Source organism: Sus scrofa, chromosome 2 (assembly GCF_000003025.6).
Source record: "Sus scrofa isolate TJ Tabasco breed Duroc chromosome 2, Sscrofa11.1, whole genome shotgun sequence".
Lineage (NCBI taxonomy): Eukaryota > Metazoa > Chordata > Mammalia > Artiodactyla > Suidae > Sus > Sus scrofa.
This window is the reverse complement of record NC_010444.4, coordinates 15,192,257-15,212,048: the sequence shown is the minus strand read 5'-3', so window position 1 is coordinate 15,212,048 and position 19,792 is coordinate 15,192,257. Positions and strand designations below refer to the sequence as shown.

At 54.7% G+C, this 19,792-nt stretch overlaps 1 protein-coding gene across 2 annotated transcripts; it reads left to right on the top strand.

Moving 5' to 3' along the window:
* On the top strand, nt 9,113-18,021 carry SLC39A13 (solute carrier family 39 member 13). Of its 2 annotated transcripts, none has more exons than XM_003122808.6 (10): nt 9,113-9,232; nt 10,678-10,986; nt 13,906-14,019; nt 14,320-14,444; nt 14,824-14,928; nt 15,040-15,129; nt 15,885-15,935; nt 16,252-16,384; nt 16,565-16,664; nt 16,851-18,021. In XM_003122808.6, the coding sequence occupies exons 2-10, from the start codon at nt 10,686-10,688 to the stop codon at nt 16,924-16,926; spliced, it is 1,095 nt and encodes a 364-aa protein (XP_003122856.1). In that variant the 5' UTR covers nt 9,113-9,232; nt 10,678-10,685; the 3' UTR covers nt 16,927-18,021. The 2 variants fall into 2 exon arrangements, with proteins under 2 accessions (XP_003122856.1, XP_020940830.1); XM_021085171.1 differs by lacking the exon at nt 9,113-9,232 and adding an exon at nt 10,443-10,488.

The window sequence follows — 19,792 nt, the reverse complement described above, 5'->3', positions numbered from 1 at the left end:
CCCATGCAAACCATAAGACAAAGCAGCACTTCTTTGTTTAGAAGACTTTGAGCCTTTTGGGGGTGTCACTGATGCCCAGGATTGTGGTCATGGTCTATTCCCCGCTCCACCATTCTGTCCCCATCACCAGAGTCTCCTACATCTCCTGGTCCAGGTTGTAGGATGCCAATTTTGGAAAAATTGCAGCCTCAGGTGCTCATGAGAGCAGAGAGGTTATAAAATCCAGAAAGGTGAATGGCCTCCTGAATCAAATGTCCTCTCAGCTCCCTGCCCTGGGCATGTATATCTAGCAGCAGCACTTAAACCCCTGGGGAGACAGGCCCAAGGGGGGCAGTGTTCCCTGGAAGTTAGGACCAGGGCATGCTACCAGACATTCATGGGTTTAAATTTCAACTCTGCAACCAAGAGACCACTCCCAGGGGAAGTGACTTAACCCTAATATGGAGAGAAAGAGGCCTCTCCTGACCTGGAGACTTCACAGAAAGGAAATTTGCTTCTGAAAGCCAAGACCTCAGACTTTCTTCATGCATGGCCTCATTTTAGCCTCATAACAGCTCTGACAAGTTGGTACTATTATTACTCCCATTTTACAGATGAGGAAACCTAGGTGAAGGAGTCTTCCCAAGGTCACATGGCCTTGCAGGGGCTTGAACCTCAATCCCATGTGACTTCACGCCAGATGCACTTACACAGCCCGAGACAGGTTCCCCCCACCCCTCCTTCCTTTTCTCCTAGGAATTTTTCCCTATCACCACCAGCCCACAGGGTCAGAGGACCTGAGTGCAAGTTAAACTTTGAGTGGTTGGGACTGGAGGGCTGGGACCTACCCAGCTGTGCTGCAGTCACCAAATGCTTGACTGCTCTTGGGGTTGGGCTGATGGAGGGCTGCCTGGGCATGTAAGGGGTTGCGCCCAGCTGCACCCAGGACTCCTCCAGGCCCCTGCTGTGTTGTCTTGGGCCTACCCTGCAACCATGTTGGGTGTCTGACCCTCTTCTGTAGGAGGGGAGCAAGCCCTTCCAAAGGCCCTGCAGGGTGGGGTCAGGAAACCAAGAAGCTGGACTTGTGCTTCTCACTTGCTTGGGCCCCTTCCAAGGCCCCAGAGAGAAGCCTCCGCAAATTTGTTTTTGTGATTTTGTAACCTTTTCTTCCTAAGGAGGGCCCCCAGATTGTATAAGCATCAGGCTCCACAAAACCTAGCTCTGTCCCCAGTCTGGGGACAACAAAAAGAGTTCTAAACCCCCTCCCCACTTGCTTCCTGCTGGCTGGCTCTGTGACTTAAGGCAAGTCCCCCGCTTTCCCATCTATACAATGGGGATGAAGCCTGGAGAGTCAGCAGGTAGAGCCGGGGTAAGGCAAGGAGCTCAGGGTACCCACCCTTGACAAAAGGCCCAGATCCACGGAGGACTTCACCAGCCTGCACCTGCTCCACCCGCAACGGCCCTGTGCGGTAACTGGAGACTCCTACCCCCATTTTCCAGTTGAGATGACTGACGTTTGGAACAGACCCAACAGGCTGGAGCCCCATCCCCCACGGCTCCTTGGGATCTCCGCCCAGGATGCAAGCCCCGGGTTGGGGGCAGGGGACGCCGGGTGGACCGTGGCTCTGGGACTTGGGACGAGCGGGTGCGGGGCGGGCTCGGCACAGGCAGGGGGAGGAGGCAGGGTCCCGCACTGTCTCACCGCAGGACCGACATCAACCCTTATCAGCTAGCGCAGCTTCCGCCCCCTACCCCAGCCCCCGCCGCAGGCCTGGCCCCAGCCTCCGCCTCCGGAGGGGCCGGCCCGGAGCGCCCCTCCCTGGCGGCCGCCCGCCCCCAGGGAGCGCCCGCCCGAGCTGCCGCGGGCTGCTGCCCAGCGGAGCAGAGAGGGGCCCGGCCCCCAGGTGAGGAGCCGGAAGTGATAAATAACTCCTGGAGGGGGGCAGGGGCACCATCGCAGGGAGGTCCTCCCTGCCGCAAGGTGCCCACCCCTGCCAGCAGGGGGTCCCCATCCAGGCCGCAGCAGCCACATGTGGGAGGGAGGTGGGGGTCCCTTAAAGCCCCAGGGAGCAAGAGGAGCATTGGGGTGGGTTTGTACCGCGTTCTGAAGGACACAAGCCCCCCGCCCGCCACACACTAGCGATGCCGCCAATGGGCGTCCCTGGCACAGGTGTGGGATTGACAAGAGAAGTGGAGGCACCTTAGAGAAAGTGAAATGCAAGCCACAAACTGGAGGAGACATCTGCCGTTTGCCATGTGCACCCGGCAAAGGATAAGCATCAAAAATACAGAAAGGTCTCTTGCAAATCCATAGTGGGGGGAAATAATCCAACAGAAAAATAGGTAAAAGAGGAGAACAGGTCTTTTTACAGAGGAACAAACACATTTGTCCAATGAACTTCTAAGGGCTGCTCAAGTTCATTGGTAACGGGGGAAATGCAAATGAAGACAAGATGCTATTTTATGCCCTTTGAGGGGCAACACTTAATTAGTCTGACAATACTAGGCTTTGGAGAAGAGGAGGAGCCACGGAATCTCCAGGGCGTTGCTAGTCAGAGTGCAACTCCGTACAATCACTGGAGAAGACAATCTGGTTTTATCTTACAAAGCTGAAGCCCAGTGGATCCCCTCTAGGCTTAAAAATCAAGAGAAACTTGGGCATGTGCTCCAAGAGACAGGGACCAAAACGTTCAAGATGGCACTGTTATCATTTCTGCTGTGCCACAATGAGAACTCCTGCACTGTTCTTAATAGCAAAACTCTATAAAATAACCCAAATGCCCACTGATGAAAGAATGGGTAGGAATTCCCGTCATGGCTCAGTGGAAACGAATCTGACTAGCATCCATGAGGGTAAACGTTCAATCGATGACCTGGCTCAGTGGATTAAGGATCCGGCGTTGCCGTGAGCTGTGGTGTAGGTTGAAGACACAACTTGGACTGGGCATTGCTGTAGCTGGGCTTAGGCCACTGGCTACAGCTCCAGGTCATCCCCTAGCCTGGAACCTCTATGTGCCATGGGTGTGGCCCTAAAATGACAAAAAAACAAAAACAAAAACAAAAACCCACAAAGGGTAAATAGGGAATTTCCATCATGGCTCAGTGGTTAATGAACCTAACTAGTATCCATGAAGATGTGGGTTCGATCCCTGGCCCTGCTCAGTGGGTTAAGGATTCGGCATTGCCATTAGCTGTGGTGTAGTTTGCAGGCACAGCGCAGATCCTGCGTTGCTGTGGCTGTGGTGTAGGTTGGCAGCTGTAGCTTTGATTTGACCCCTAACCTGGGAACCTCCATATGCCACGGGTGTGGCCTTAAAAAAAAAAAAATGGAGGATTCTTTCACTTTGGCATGTGGTTCAGCAGTACAAGCAAATGAACAAGTTTCACCTAATATCATGAATGAATCTTAGTACCCATGTTGTTGAGTAAAAAAGCCAGTCCCAGAAGACAAATACTTCCTATGAAGTTCAAAACCAAGCCAAACCATATCTTTACCAAAAAAAAAAGTTGTTTCCTTCCCTCTAATACTTTTGTTATTAGGAGATGAAATGATTACCTACCCAAAAGACTCAAGAGTAATACTGAGAAATGATTAGAACCGGTCAGAAAATGTCATTGGCGTACCAGGTATCAAAGGAATACATAAAAATAATTTGCCTTCCTGTGCACTACATTTAAAATGTAATGGAAAATATGTTCTTTTAAATACCCACAAAATGCAAAAGTATCTAAAAGTAAACTTATTAAGAGTTACACAGGGAGTTCCCACTGGGGTACAGCAAATTAAGGATCTGGTGTAGGTCCCAGCTGCAGCTTGGATTCAATTCCTGGCCCAGGGAACTTCCATATGCCTCGGGTATGACTGAAAAATTAAAAAAAAAAAAAAAAGTGAGGGTTATGCAGGATGTATAGGAGAAAAATTATAAAAACAAGTTTATAATTATTAATGTAATGTAAAAGAAAACCTTAAAACAGCTTTTTTCCTTATTAAAAAAAAAAGCCAGATTGGGCAAAAATATTGTCTATTAGCTTTATTTAAAAAAAAAAAAAAAAAAAGCACTGTTAAAATTCAGATTCCCCTGAGAAGGAAGTAGAGTGATGGGAGGGAAGGGGTAAAAGTCAGCAAATCTAAGAAAAAACAAAAATTAAATAAAAGAGAGGCCTGCAAAGGCTCAGATTACAGTATATAGGGATTTCACCTCACTCTGTGCTTCTGAGGCAGGAGAAGGGGAAGGGAGACATTAGGGAGTTCCCGGTGTGGCTCAGCAGGTTAAGAACCCGACAGTGTCCATGAGAATGAAGGTGTGGGTTCAATCCCTGGCCTCACTCAGTGGGTTAAGGATCTGGCATTGCTGAAAACTGCAGCCTAAGTTGAACCCTGTGTTGCTGTGGCTGTGGTGTAGGCTGGTATCTGCAGCTTTGATTCAATCCCTAGCCCAGGAACTTCCATATGCCGCAGATGCAGCCTTAAAAAAAAAAAAAGACACTAAATTCATTTGGACAAACTTTTAATTTTTTTCCTTTTTAGGGCCATATGTGCAGCATATGGAAGTTCCCAGGCTAGAGGTCAAATCAGAGCTACAGCTGCCGGCCTACGTCACAGCCACAGCAACACAGGATCCGAGCTGCTTTTTCGACCTATACCACAGCTCACGGCAACGCCAGATCCTTAACCCACAGAGTGAGGCCAGGGATTGCACCCACATCTTCATGGTTGCTAGTTGGGTTAGTTACCTCTGAGCCACAGTGGGAACTCCCTGGACCAGCTTCTATACAGGGCATAGGCAAGAGCCTGTCTTTCTTTCCAGAAGCCCACACCAGGGGTGGGGGATGGAAGGGATAGAGAAGGCCCGACAGGGCTCAGGGCCCCAGGCCCCAAAGACACACAATACCGAGGGCCTGGACAGACCCAGAAAGCTTCAGAGAGGAAGCAGCCTTGTAAACGGGCTGGATTTCAATCGACAGATGGCGGAAGGGGGAGAGAGGGCCAGGCCTGCCGGGTGGAGTGGGAGTTACAAAGGGGGTTGTAAAGGCATGGAGGCTGGACCGAAATCAGGGCAGCTTGGCTGTGTGCGCTGTACATGGGCTGCCCGTGGAAGAGTTGCTGAGGCAAGGACAGGGGGTGGGAGTGGGGCCGTGCCATGGAGTCAACGGAGCCTCATCCGGCCAGGGCTGGAAATTCAGGAGAGACAGCACCCTAGGAATCCTGAGGGAGCTACGGCTGCTCTGGGAAGAGGGTTAGAGCGAGTGGTTCCAGAGGGGCAGGCCCTGGCTGAGCACCCGGCTCTGCTTCTTTTCCGCGTGACCCTGGGAACCCTGAGACTCAGATACCCTTCTACCAGAGAGAGCTGCCTGCCTGCGGGCCCCCATCGAAAGCCCTGAGAAGGAGAAGGCCTGCTTTCTCACAGAGGGCCACGCTCTGGAAGCAGAAGACATGTGCGTCCACCCCCAGCCAAGAGCCTCTAGCCCAGTGGAGGGGGAGGGTTGTCAGAACATCGGCAATGCCAGGCCACGCTGGTCTCACAGCTGAAGCCTGGTTGCCAAGAGAGACTCCCAGTAAAGATATCAAAGCCTGGAACAATGTGTTTGTTTGTTTGCTTGCTTTTTAGGGCCGCACCTGCAGCATATGGAAGTTCCCAGGCTAGGGGTTGAATCAGAGTTGCAGCTGCCAGCCTACAGTACAGTCACAGTAACACCAGATCTGAGCCTCCTAGATGACCTACACCACAGCTCATGGCAACACCGGATCCCTAACCTCCCGAGCGGGGCCAGGAATCAAATCCGCATCCTCATGGATGCTAGCAGGTTCGTTAGTGCTGAACCGCAATGGGAACTCCAGGAACCAGCACATTAAAGTCAGATCCTGGGCAACTCAGTGAAATCAGAGAAATGTGTCCACAGCTCCCCAATCCCAGATGCCTCCCAGCCCCACAGAGCCAAGCAGTGTCCAGGCTCATCTCACCCTGCTAAAGTTTGCCCAGGAAATCCCTGAGGCCTCCAAACTGATTGATAAGTGTATTGAAAAACATTCATCTATGCTCAGCAAGGAGAAGAGAGGAGTGGCCCCTACCCTGTGTCTATATTGGTTATTTTCATTACTGTAATATTTTCTTTATACTCATGTATCCATACATATACATAATAATAGTAATATCTGATCCTTTTTGGGGGGGCTGTCCCCATGGCTTGTGGAAGTTCCCCCAGGCCAGGGATTAAACCTGAGCCACGGTAGTGACAACACCAAGACCTCAACCACTAGGCTACCAAGGAACTCTGTAATATCTAATCCTTAAGTAGAACTTTGCATAAGTTGGACATAGTTCTCTTTTGTGTATTCATTAATTTAATCCTCATCATTATTCGATTTAGAAATCAATTTTACAGATGAGGAAACAGAGGCACAGGGAGTTAAGTAACTTGCTTCAGGAAGTCTGGTACCAGAATCTAGTGGTCTTAACCATTAAGCTAGGAGGCCATCCTATATACATATGTAAAAGCTTTTATATATCTATTTTTTTACATAATTGCATAAATGTGATCTTTTTTTCCTTTTTTTGAATGCCCTGCAGCATATGGAGTTCCCGGGCCAGGGATCAGTCCAAGCCACAGTTGCAACCTATGCTGCATCTTCAGCAACACTGGATCCTTAACTCACTGTGCCAGGCCGGGGATTGAACCTTTGTCTCAGCGCTCCAGAGACACCTCTGAACCCATCGTACCACGGCAGGAACTCCCATAAATGTGATCTTATACAGGTTTTAACGTGTTTTTAAATTTTTTCCTTTTATTTATTTGTTTGCTTATTTTGGCTATGCCCGAAGCATGCAAAAATTCCCAGGCCAGGGACTGAACCAGAGCCACAACTGTACCCAGAGCCACAGCAGTACCAACACCAGATCCTTAACCTGCTGAGCTGTGAGGGAACTACAAACTTTTCCTTTTACATTTTTATATTTTTCCTCCCCGCACCATGGAATCCATGTCATCAACCCAACGTATGATCTTCCATATTTTGATGTACTCACAATGATACAAGGACTTAGATATACCAATACCTTTAATTACATGTACACATACGTGTTTCCTTTTTTTCTTTTCTCTTTATTTTTTAGGGTCGCATCCATGACATATGCAAGTTCCCAGGCTAGGGGTTGAATCAGAGCTGCAGAAGCCAGCCTACACCGAAGTCACAGCAATGCCAGATCAGGGCTGTGCCTGCGACCTGCACCACAGCTCAAGGCAACACTGGATCCTTAACTCACTGAGCAAGGCCAGGGATTGAACCCTTGTCCTCGTGGAGATTAGTCGGGTTTGTTTTTGCTGAGGCACAATGGGAACTCTCCTTTTTGTATATATTTTAAATTAGTAGATTATATTAAATAAACATTTCTGCATCTCCCTTTTCTCACTCATCAATACCTGGAAGCCCCTGGCAGATTTAATTCACTGTTTTTAACAGCCACACACTTGCCCACCCACTGTGTCTTTCTACTTGGTCCTCCTGGCTCAAGGTCATCTTCTAGAGTAACATCTCCACCTCTACCTCCAATACATTAGGGAATCTCACCAGGCCAGGTGAGAGAAAAAGGCAGTGGGAAGGCAGCAAGTGGTGTTTCTAGCGCTGTCTTGTCCATCCCCTTGCTGGTGGCCAGCAGCCCTCAGCCCCTAGAGGCGGGAATGCTGACTATGTTATTGTGAAATCATTTGTATATTGTGAAGTGCTTTGCATATGATGGAGTGATTTGCATATATGGGGGGCATCTTAGAGATCCCAGAGCAGCATCCCTGAGTGTCCTCCTCCTCCTCCCTCTGCAAAGTAATCAACCTAGGGTTTCCACTTCAGAACTTAGGCGGGGGAAGAGGAGGGTGTCCCGGCAGAACTGTGGGCCTTGAGGGGGAAGCAGACAGGGGGCTTTCAGAGGAAAGCTGATCCTTCTTGGTAGGATTGGGGTCTAAGAAAGGCAGCGTTGGAGTGTGAGGTGGAACAGGGCAACTGGTGTAGCATATGACACTTGTGCCCTCAGAGCCCCCAGTAAGGGAAAGTGACACAGGATGGATGAAGGAAGTACCCTAGGAGGCAGATGAGGGTCAGAGGCTTAGAGACTCCCACCCTGTCACAATCTCTGTCCAAATGAGTACCCAAGGGCCCGTTCCTGAGTATAGGTGGTCCTGGCTGATTCCCAGAGAAGGATGCAAAGTGGAAATGCCAAGCCAGATTCCTAAGACTCTAGAAATGAGAGCTGCTGTCACATGCCCTGGGTTCAGGAATATTCAGGTTTCAATTGTGGCTCTGTCATCCGTGCTATTGTGTGACCCTGGGCTAACTACCCCACCTCAATGGGCTAGGCTGAGGGTTCTTTAAGACAATGCAAGCAGAGTAAATGGCAGGTGTTCAGCAATAAACTGCGGTTATAATAATAATGCTATTGTTTGCTGCCTTAATCTGAGGTGAGGGAAGCACAGAGCTCTTGCTCCCCCAGGTTTGGAGTTACCAGCAGCAGTGTCAAGCCACCGTGCATTGGACTCCAAAGGGTTACAAGCCCTGGAGACAAAGGCCTGAGGTTCCCAGTGAAAAACCAAAGCATAAAAATAATTCGATGAGTAAGAATAAAATTCCCTCTTCTGAGGTTCCCGAGGCTAGGCCCCTCCCTGCGGCAGACACTTCCCCTTTCCCTTGCTCATGGAGGAGCCAGACCAGGCTGACTCAGAGAAGGAGTGCCGCAGCCATCCTCCCACCCCGACCCCGGCCCCAAGCCCCAGCACCGGCCCCGGCCCCGGCTCGGAACGGCACAGTCTAGAAGCCGAGCGCGCCCCCGTGCGGCCGCGGCCGGGACTGCCACCCGAGAGAGGAAGCGGCGGCCAGGCCCTCAAGCCCAGCCACCCGGCCGCTCGTGGTCCCTAGAAGGCCGCCGCCTACGCCCTGCCTAGCCCGACCGAGTGCGGTGTCCAGCGGGCTCCCACTTCCGCTCGACCCTCCCCGCTGTGCCCGGTCCGGCCGGAGCGGAAGTGCGCCAGCCGCCCGGGTCCCCCATGGCCGCGAGGCGGAAGCGCGCTCCGACGGCCGCTCCCCCACTACCCCGCGGCGCGCGGCGCGTCGGGTTCCGGACAGGTCCCGTGTGACGTGGCCGCGCGCGGGGGGCGGCTCCGGGCCGGGGGCCGGGTGGCCGGGCCGGGCGGGGCAGACCCGGGGCGGGGCGGGGCTCCGCAGCTGGATGGCCGGGGCCGCCCGTAGCGCCGCCGCTGCCGCCGCAAGGTGAGTGACCGCCCGACCCTCAGGGCCCATGCCCCAGGCGGGACAAACCCTGCCCATCCCGTTGACTTCGGCCCGGCTTGTCTAGATCAGACCTGGGCCTCTTGCCCAGAGCCCGGGAATTCAACTTCCTTGGGCTCTTCTCCCGGCTCCCCACGCGTCGCTCCTCATCTCTCCCTCTCTCTCCCCTTCCGCATCCATCTCCCACTCTCCAGCTCTCCACTCCTGACTCTCCCGCTCCTTGCTTTCTCCTTTCTCTCCGCTTGCTGACTCCCTCGGTACCCTCTCTTCTGTTCCAAACTTGTGGTCCTCTAACCTTTAAGTGACCCGCCGCCGCCTCCAAGTCAGGCCTGGCTCAGTCCTGCTTTTTGGTCCCCAGTGGAGCCCTGCGGATTTAAGGCCTGGAGAGCCTAGACTGGAGCATCTTTAACAGCTGCTTTCCGCCCCCGCCCCCGCCCCCGCCCCCTTCCCAACTCCATCAGCAAATGCGGAAAACTGAGGCACGGCCATCACTGGCTCAAGGTCACAGCCAGCATGAGGCAGGGAAGACCACATTTAAACCTCATGCCTGAGTTTCCAGATTTGTACTTCCCTCTTGGTTGACTCACATCCAGGTCCTGTGATCCATCCGCTGGGTGCACTCCAGGTGTCCACTGCTCCTGGGTCCCAGCAGCATAAGGAGGGCTTTCTGTGCCTGATCCATGCCAGGCATGCTCACCTGTTTAGCAAGCTCATCTCATTTGTGTGAGGGAGGCAAATTCTCTCCATCCTACAGAGAAGGAGACTGAGGCTCAGAGAGAGTCTTCAGGGATTTACCCCCAACCAGCAGCTATAAGCTCAGAGCACAAAGTCAAGGGCAGGTCTTCAAAGCCTGTGCTCTATACATCTGTGAGGCAGCTCCTAACTGAAGGAGCCTCTGTCTTCAGTCCCACCTCCTGTTTGGCCCATTTCCTAGGAAGAAGCCCTAATGATCCTAATCTAGATCAGCTGGTTGGTTTCCCCACCTGCACTCCTCCTATTGCCCCACCAAGCTAGGTGGTGCCGGCCTCTGTCCCTGGGGGTGCTTCACTGGAGGACATCCCGGCCCAAAGCCTCCCCTGGCAGCCAGACATCCAGCTGGGCCAGGCCTGCCAGTGGCTGAGGGGAACCTAGCCAGCGCCTCACCCTGTCATTAAGGAAAGTTTAGCCTCAGGCGGACAGGCTGACACACAGTCTGGAAGTGGCTCCCAAGGAAAAAATGTGTGGTCCTTGGGAGTGAGGTGAGGAGGGGCAGAGCCGCTTTGCTCCATGCACCCATCATTCGGGTCCTCAGAGGCCCCAGGGGGAGGCAGGCAGGAGGGCCGGTGCCAAGGCCTCTGGGAGTGGGGGGAGGGTTAAGATGCCACGTTTCCTAAGCAGGTGTGCGGCCAAGGGTGGCAGCTCACGTAAGTGGCCTTTGTGTTTTTCAGCACGTGGCATGCCTGGATGTCCCTGCCCTGGCTGTGGCATGGCAGGACAAAGGCTCCTCTTGCTCACTGCTCTTGCCCTGGAGCTCCTGGGAGGGGCTGGGGGATCCCAACAGGCCCTCCGGAGCCAGGGGGTGGCAGCGGCCTGTCGCCTGGACAGTAAGGAAAGTGAGTCCTGGGGGGCCCTGCTGAGCGGAGAGAGGCTGGACACCTGGATCTGCTCCCTCCTGGGCTCACTTTTGGTGGGGCTCAGCGGGGTCTTTCCGTTGCTCGTCATTCCCTTGGAGATGGGGACCACGCTGCGCTCGGAAGGTGAGTGACCCTCCTCTGGCTCCCAGGGGCAGCCGGCAGCATGGGAAACATGCTGCTGCTCTTTCTGGGAGAGCCGGGTCCCGTGTCCCGAGTCACAGTGTGTCTGAAGTAAGGGTGGGGACAGAGCATAATTCCTCACCTGGGTCCAGTGAGCTGTGCTCATTTGTCCATTTGTTTGTGCACTGGTTTATTCTGAAACAGTGAAAGTCGGCCAACATTCACCGAGAAGCAAGAGGCGAGGCTGGAAGTATGGATGCCAGGCTGCATGGGTTCAGATCTTGGCTCTGCATCTAAGGGTTGGGTGGCATTGGGCAAGTTTCTTAACTTCACTCTGCCTCAAGCGCCCAACCTTATTTTTTGTTTGTTTGTTTGTTTGTTTTGTGGTTTTTTGGCCACCCTCAGGAATCAGATCTGAGCCGCAACACTGGATCTTTAACTCACTGTGCTGGGCGCGGCATCAAACCTGTGTCCCAGTGCTCCCAAGCAAGCATATGCTGATCCCATTGAGCCACGGGAAACTCCAAATGCCCAACCTTAAAAGAAAAAAAAAAATGGGGATAGTAGTAGTAGCTACCTCATAGGTGTTACTGTGGAGATTAAATGAACTGATGTTAGTAAAGCACTTAGAAGACTGCCCGGAGCCAGGCAAGGGCTCTGTGCTGGGTCCTGGGTGCTGAGGCAAGCGAAGCATTGCCTCTCCCTTAAGTCCCGACTCATAGTGCTGAAGGGTGCTCAAACCCAGAGCCGCTGGGGCACCCTTAACCCACGAACATGCCAGAGGCTGGTAGCCGGCCTGCCTCTGGGGAGGGGATCTGGGAGGTGGGCACAGGCCTGGCGGAGGCTTTTCCTTGGCTGCCCTTTTGTGTTGTGTGCATGTGCTGTCTATCCATAAGAGACATGCTGTAATGAAAAATGAAAAATAAGATCAGATGGGGAGCTGCTAAAAATGCAGGTGCCTGTCACTCCCACCCAAGGGTATGACATAGTAGGAGTTCCCTTCATGGCTCAGCCATTAATGAACCCATGAGGATGCGGGTTCAGTCCCTGGCCTCACTCAGTGGGTTAAGGATCTGACATCGCCATGAGCTGAGGTGTATGTCATGGAGGCGGCTTGGATCTGGTGTTGTTGTGGCTCTGGCGTAGGCCAGCAGCCGTAGCTCCCATTCGACCCCTAGCCTGGAAACCTCCATATGCCGTGGGTGCGGCCCTAAAAAGCAAAAAAAAAAAAAGAAAGAAAGAAAAAGAGTATGACATAGTAGGTTTGGACCAGGGCCCCAGGAATCTTTGAAATGAGGGTCCCAGGGGCCTGTGGTGCCTGCCAGGTTCAGGAACTGTGCATTCAGCAGATGGTTATGAACACATCTCTGCCAGGCACTGGGCTGAGGGCTGGCACCACAGCTGTGGACACAGCCCCAATGACTTGTGTGTCGGATCAGCCCCTCTCATAGCATCCCTGCGAGGTCAACCTAGGGAGGACCTGGATTATTATCTCATTTTACAAATGGGGAAGCAGAAGCACAGAGAAGTTCTTTGAGGAGCCCAAGGTCACATAGCCTGGAAGTGGCAGCTTCTCCTGGGATTCCGTCCCACCACCAAGCTGCCTCTGCCCTCTGGGCCTCAGTTTGTCTATCTAATCAAGAGATTCGACATGGCCCCCTTAGGGAACTTCCAACTCTGGATATTGCAAGGCTGCAAAAGTCCTCAAATCTGGAGTTCCTGCTGTGGCACAGTGGGTTAATGATCTGGCTTGTCTCTGTGGAGATGCCAGTTTGATTCCTGACCCGGTGAAGTGGTTCAGGATACAGTGTTGCTGCAGCTGTGGTGTAGATCACAGCTCCCAACTTGGATTTGATCCTTGGCCTAGGAACTTCCATATTCTGCAAGGATGGCCGAAAAAGAAAAAAAAAAAAGTCCTCAAGTCACTTTTTGGAAAGTAACAGTAGCTGAGGGAGCTCCCGTTGTGTCTCAGCAGAAACAAATCCAACTAGTATCCATGAGGATGCGGGTTCAATCCCTGGCCTCGCTCAGTGAGTTAAGGATCCGGTGTTGCCGTGAGCTGTAGTGTAGATCGCAGACACAGCTGGAATCTGGCATTACTATGGCTGTGGCATAGGTTCGGAGCTGTAGCTCCAATTAGACCCCTAGCCTGGGGACTTCTATATGCCACAGGTGTGGCCCTAAAAAGCAAAACAACAACAACAAAAACAAAAACAAACACAGTAGCTGAGAAAAATTTCCATTTAATAAGCACTTGTGGAGTTCCCTGGTGGCCTAGTGGGTAAAGGATCTGGCATTGTCATTGCTGTGATGCAGGTTTCAATCCCTGGCTTTGGAGCTTCTGCATGCCATGGGTGTGGCCAAAAAAAAGCACTTGCTGTATGTATTATTATTTAATTTCCACAAGATCACTATCAGGTAGATACTACAGTTGTCCACAGTTTGATGAAACTGCCTCCTGGAAGTAATCTGCCCAAGGTTAGCAGCTAGAGGGTGGGGAACTGGGACCTGTCCAGCTCCCAAGCCCTGTCTTTTGTTTTTTTTCGGCTGTGCCCATGGCATGTGGAAGTTCCTGGGTCAGGGTTCAAACCCGTGCCACAGCATTGACCCAAGCTGCTGCAGTGACAATGTCGAGTCCTTAACTCAGTGTGCCACAGGGGAACTCCCAGGTCCAGTCTCTTAACCCTGAAGAGCTGTGGCTCCACAGTGGCCCAGCAGGTTGTGGTGTAGTCCTGCTGAGCGCCAGCTGTTGCTGGGCCTGGGGGGTGGGGGACCCAGGAAGGCCAGCAGCCCACATCCAGCCTCTCAGGGACTCACAGTCTGTCTGGGATCACACTAGGAGCCCAGTCAGCTAGATGGGCCAGAGGTCAGGCCAGAGGCTCTGGTGGCTCAGCTCCCAAGTCCTGCATCTCTGTCTTACAGCTGGGGCCTGGCGCCTGAAGCAGCTGCTCAGCTTTGCCTTGGGAGGACTCCTGGGCAATGTGTTTCTCCACCTGCTGCCTGAGGCGTGGGCCTACACGTACAGCGCCGGCCCTGGTGAGTGAGGCCACAGGCTGGGGGCAGGAGAGCAGTAGGGGAGTGTGGACACCGGTGCCCATGCCCAGGGATGGCCTAGGTCCTGCCCAATCTGCAGAATGACTGCAAGAGGGGTTCTGGGCATCTGGCGGGGAACTTGTCCTGGTCCCAGTGCCCAAGTCCCTATGGATGTCCCTAGGTTCCAGCTACCAGCTAGTCCTGGTACCCTGCCCCTGTCACTGCCCTGGACTAGGTCCCATTCCAAATGGCCCCCTTCTGTGGCCCTGGCCGGGCTTGGCCTGTCAGTACTACCCCCTGCAGGTGGTGAGGGGCAGAGCCTACAGCAGCAGCAGCAACTGGGACTTTGGGTCATTGCTGGCTTCCTGACATTCCTGGCGTTGGAGAAGATGTTCTTGGACGGCAAGGAGAAGGAGGCGACTAGCCAGGTGAGCCCCAGACCCCAGCGCCTACACAGGTCAGCCTGTTCTATGGCGGTGCCCAGGCCTGGAGGCCCAGGCTCTGAATCAAGTCCTGAAAAGAGGGTCTCTTGGCCCTTTCTGGGAGCTCTGGCCAGCCCGTTTGGAAGGACCGGGGGATGATCAGCCCCTGGCGTGTGGCGTGCTGTCACAGACTGACAGTGACAGCAGTGCAGGTGACAGAGGGGCTGCTGGGTTTGGGGGCTCCCGGATGACTGGACAGCAAAGTCTAGACAAATAAAAGGGGTACTTCTTGTCTGTTTCTCCATCTCTTGCTCCCCTTGTCTACCATGGCCAAGTGGAGGGGGGGGCATCTAATGTCACCTCTCCCTCCTTTTCCTGGCCCTAGGCCCCCAGCAAAGACCCCGCAGCTGCTGCCGCGCTCAATGGAGGCCACTCTCTGGCCCAGCCGGCTGCAGAGCCCGGCCTGAGCGCCGTGGTCCGGAACATCAAAGTGAGTGGCCCACTCAGGGTCCCCTCCTCCTGCAGCCGCCCCACCCTGAGTGGCTGGCCCGGCTCAGTCCAGCTTGCCCAACTCAGCCCGGCTCTCTCTCCCCACACCCAGGTCAGTGGCTATCTCAACCTGCTGGCCAACACCATAGACAACTTCACTCATGGGCTGGCTGTGGCTGCCAGCTTCCTTGTGAGCAAGAAGGTGAGTGGGGTTGGGGCAGCTGGGGCCCAGGCCGTGTGGTGGGAGTGATGGTGCCTGTGTTGACCAGGTGGCTCTGCCTCCAGACCAGGTGTCCCCACTCAATCTCCTTCCAGCTCCCTCCCTCAACACCCGCATCTAAGCCTCCCTGCTGCTCTCCTGGACATGGTCTCCTTTTGTCTCAACCACTGATCCCTTCTCCTTGCTATAAACACTCCTTGTTGGGATCACAGGCCTCTGCCAAGCTGCTACATTTGGCCCCTGCCTGCTTCTTGATGCTTCTCCCCCCGCCTCCTCCCCCTGCCCTCTATGCTTTGACCCCAAGCTCTTTCCTCTCCCATGGCCTCCACCTCACTCGTGCCTCTGCTTGGCATGTTCTTTCTCCCACTCTTTGAACAGCTAGCTCCTCATCCTTCAGGCCTCAGAGCAAAATGCACTTCCTCAAAGAGGCCTTTGCTGACCCCTCATCTCAATTAGGCCCCTCCTGTCCAATGGCACCCAGGCCCTCCTTTCACCCATAGCACTTGGCACGGTGTGTCCTTACATGGGTCCCTGTGTGTTTACTCAGTCCTTGCCTCTCCCCTCCAGGCTGTTAGCTTCTCAGGGAAGGTTCCTTGTCTGTTTTATTCGCTGCTATATTCTAGTAGCCAAATGGTATCCAGCCAGGGCACTCAGTGCAGAGAAAATATTTGTAGAATGAGCAGACAAGTGGGTGCTCTAGTCCTTGGCACAGACCCCACAGACTCCCCTCCCTGCAGATCGGGTTCCTGACCACCATGGCTATCCTGCTGCATGAGATTCCCCATGAGGTGAGCGCCAGAGGGTTCCCCTGATCGGCCATGTGGGCGTGGAGCTGCGGGGAAGGAGCTGGGGTGGGGCTGCCCAGCAGTGGTTGGGGAGCTGGAGCGTGGAGGCCCGCAGCTGCTCAGCCTACTAGGCTGCAGGCACCATTTCAGTCGCGCTCCAGCGCCCTTGAGATTGGGGCCCAACCAAGGGAATGAGGGCTGGGGGTGGGTCCCAGCGATGGGGCTGGTATAGGGGGCTCGGTGTACATGCCCATGCCTGAGACTCCCAGGGGATCTGGCCCCACTGGGGCCCAGAGTGATCGTCTGGACCTCCCCTCAGGTGGGCGACTTTGCCATCCTGCTCCGGGCCGGCTTTGACCGATGGAGCGCAGCCAAGCTGCAGCTCTCGACGGCAATGGGGGGCCTGCTGGGCGCCTGCTTCGCCATCTGTACACAGTCCCCCAAGGGAGTAGGTACGGGCGTGGTGGGTGGTGGTGGCAGGTGGCGGTCAGAAGAGGGGCCCCAGCCAAAGGCGCAGCTGCCCTGACCCTGGTATCCAGGCCGGGTTCTGCCCCAGTCCACCCTGCGGGTGGGGGTGCAGCACACATGACCTCAGGACTCCTCGCCAGTCAAGGCTTCTCCTCCTGCTGCAGAGGAGACAGTAGCCTGGATCCTGCCCTTCACCTCTGGTGGCTTTCTCTACATCGCCCTGGTGAACGTGCTGCCTGACCTCTTGGAGGAAGACGATCCGTGGTGAGCCACCCATGGGGACTGCTCTTTGCAGGGCCTCTACCCCCTCCCTCTCAGCCCTGCCACCCCTGAGCTGGTGCAGCGGGCTTGGTGTACATGCCCAAACCTGAGGCTCCTGGGGGATCTGGCCCCACTGGGGCCCAGAGTGGTCATCTGGACCTCCCCTCAGGTGGGCCCCTCTCCCCACAGGCACTCCCTGCAGCAAGTGCTTCTGCTCTGCACGGGCATCGTAGTGATGGTGCTGTTTTCTCTCTTCGTTGAGTAACCATCCCTGACACCCCACCCCCTGCAGCAATAAGAGACTCGGATTCATTCTGTGACTGTGTGTGTGTGTGAGGCAGACAGCAAGCGAACAAGCCTCCTACCAGAGAAGAGGCTGGTGTGTGTGCGTGTGAGAGAGAGACCGACACTGTGACTCCTCGTGTGCTGGCCCTGGGGCCTGAAGCCCACGCCTGCCCCCAGCCACCCTGTGGTCTCTCCTTGCTACCCTGCCGTCTTGCGCCTCCTGGAGTTGGCAATGAGGAGCAGGAGCCATGGGGCCTCCCCACACCAGGACCCTAAGAGGAGTGAGGGCAGCCCACAGAGCCCCATAGCTGTCTCACGCCAGGGCTGGGGTGGGGGCTGGGGCCTCCTGGGTCCCTGACCTGAGAAAGTAAACCCCTCCATGCGTGCACTTAGCCCCAGGCAGCCAGGGACGAGGGCTGGGGCACCTTCGTTTTGCTGTGTCCAGCGTCCTGGCCCTTCCTTCCCCAGCCCCAAGGCCAAAGACGGGAGGCAGGTGCTCGGGTAGCCCCCCACACCCCACTCAGCACTGACAGTCCTACCCCTCTGGGCATGGAGCTGGGAGCTGCTTTCTAAGACCTATTCCTCATGGTTGCCTGCCCTGGGCCAGCTCCTGCTCCCCCAGCAAATGTTCCCTGGCAGCGCCTGCAGCTCTTGTCACCTCCAGCTGCCAAACAGCAGCCAGCAGGGTGGTGAGCAGCCCCAGGCCAGAAAGGCCTCTTGGTCCGCTCAGAGATGCTCGTGCCAGCACAGGGTCCAGGCAGACACTCTGGGGGCAGGAAGAGAGTGAGCCACAGCTGCCCCTCCCAGCTCGGGCCCCACGTTGTCAGCACTCAGGAATGCGCTCTGGGAGAATGCTGAAGCCATAATCCCCAGCTATTTCCCTTGGCTGACGCCCAGGTACTCAGCTGGCCCACTCCACAGCCAGGCTGCAGCCCTGCTGCTCCACTGACTGTGGGCGTCCTGAGAAGTAGCCATCAAGAGGGTCTGAATGGTTTTACAGCAGTTTTGCTGTGGTTCCGTTTGTATCTGTAAATATTTGTATAGATGAGATGCGAATAAATATACAGAAACTGGCTCCCTCTGTTCTGCACATCACAGCCTGTGGTCACCCCGTGCGCCAGCCAGGTTGGCTGCCCTGCGGGCCACTGCTCCTGCAGGCTGCCCAGCCAGTCTCCGCCCTCATGCCTACCTTCCCCCTCTTCTGCTTTGCCTGTTTATCTCTGGTACTTTTGGGGTGCTTTTCAGAACAGGGTATACACGTTTCTCTGGCTTGTTAGCTTTTTTTTTGGGGGGGGGTCTTTTTTTGCTATTTCTTTGGGCCGCACTCGCGGCATATGGAGGTTCCCAGGCTAGGGGTCGAATCGGAGCTGTAGCCACTGGCCTACGCCAGAGCCACGGCAATGCAGGATCCAAGCCGAGTCTGCAACCTACACCACAGCTCACGGCAACGCTGGATCGTTGACCCACTGAGCAAGGGCAGGGATCGAACCCGCAACCTCATGGTTCCTAGTCAGATTCGTTAACCACCGCGCCACGACGGGAACTCCCTTGTTAGCTTTTTGTCACAATAAAACAAGCCTGGCTCTCTGCCACTATAGCTCACGTCACCCCTAAGGATGGTGTCCTCATTTTCTAGACCTACGAACCAAGGGCTTTTTCCTGGCCTGTCCCCTGAGTATCTTAACCACAGAAGGGAGCTCCTTCCAAAGCCATCTCCAGGTTTGGTCTCCATGATATTATTTTTCATTAAAAACAAAGGAAAATGAGCTTTTTTTAGGGCCACACTCGAGGCATATGGAGGTTCCCAGGCTAGGGGTCTAATCAGAGTTACAGCTGCCAGCCTTTGCCACAGCCTCAGCAATGCAGGATCCAAGCCGAGTCTGCAACCTACACCACAGTTCACGGCAACGCCAGATCCTTAACCCACTGAGCAAGGCCAGGGATCGAACCCACAACTTCATGGTTCCTAGTCAGATTCGTTTCCGCTGCACCACGGTGGAACTCCAGCTCTTTATTCTTTTTTTTTTTTTTTGCTATTTCTTTGGGCCGCCCTGTGGCATATGGAGGTCCCCAGGCTAGGGGTCGAATCGGAGCTGTAGCCACTGGCCTACACCAGAGCCACAGCAACACGGGATCCGAGCCGAGTCTGCAACCTACACCACAGCTCGAGGCAACGCCGGATCGTTAACCCACTGAGCAAGGGCAGGGACCGAACCCGCAACCTCATGGTTCCTAGTCGGATTCGTTAACCACTGCACCACGACGGGAACTCCCCAGCTCTTTATTCTAAACCACATGCTCACCTCTGAATATGCTGCGTGCTACTAGAAGAAGGGGGAGGGGGAGTCCCACAGTTTTCTCTCCCACCTTTAGCAGGCTGCTGGCTGAGGGAGGCTGGTCCAAGAGCTATGAAGCCCCAGCTGGCTGTATCCTCAGCGGAGAGTGCTTGGCTCCGACTCAGTACCTTCAGCAGAAAGGGATCTACTTCATCTGATTGTGCCACACTCAGGACCTGGAGGTCCAGGCCTAATGGAACCAAGCAAGGAGCCCAAGGCTGTCCCACCAGCCCCTCCCCTCCTGAGCCGGGGGGGGGTGGGGGTGGGGGGCTCCCCGTGTTGGGCCCCTGCTGGGCGGCAGATGCACATGCAGCCCTGGTACTCAGCCCACTGAAGGAGGCAGTGCAGCCCCATTTATAGATGATGCGAGGGCAGGGGGTGATGTGGGAGTGGGGGACAGCTGAGACAGGGCAGGGACAGAACCTGAGCACTTCAGAAACTCTGCTGGGGCTCCTTGGAGGGATGGGAAGCCAGTGGGATCACCAAGGAGAGAGCAATGGACATGCACCC

Excerpts from the sequence above, each read along its gene's own strand:
- SLC39A13 (XM_003122808.6), top strand. The coding sequence starts at position 10,686 with ATGCCTGGATGTCCCTGCCCTGGCTGTGGCATGGCAGGACAAAGGCTC. Across the intron at positions 14,929-15,039 it reads CCGTGGTCCGGAACATCAAA|GTCAGTGGCTATCTCAACCT; the intron begins GTGAGTGGCCCA and ends CCCCACACCCAG. Across the intron at positions 15,130-15,884 it reads GCTTCCTTGTGAGCAAGAAG|ATCGGGTTCCTGACCACCAT; the intron begins GTGAGTGGGGTT and ends CCCTCCCTGCAG.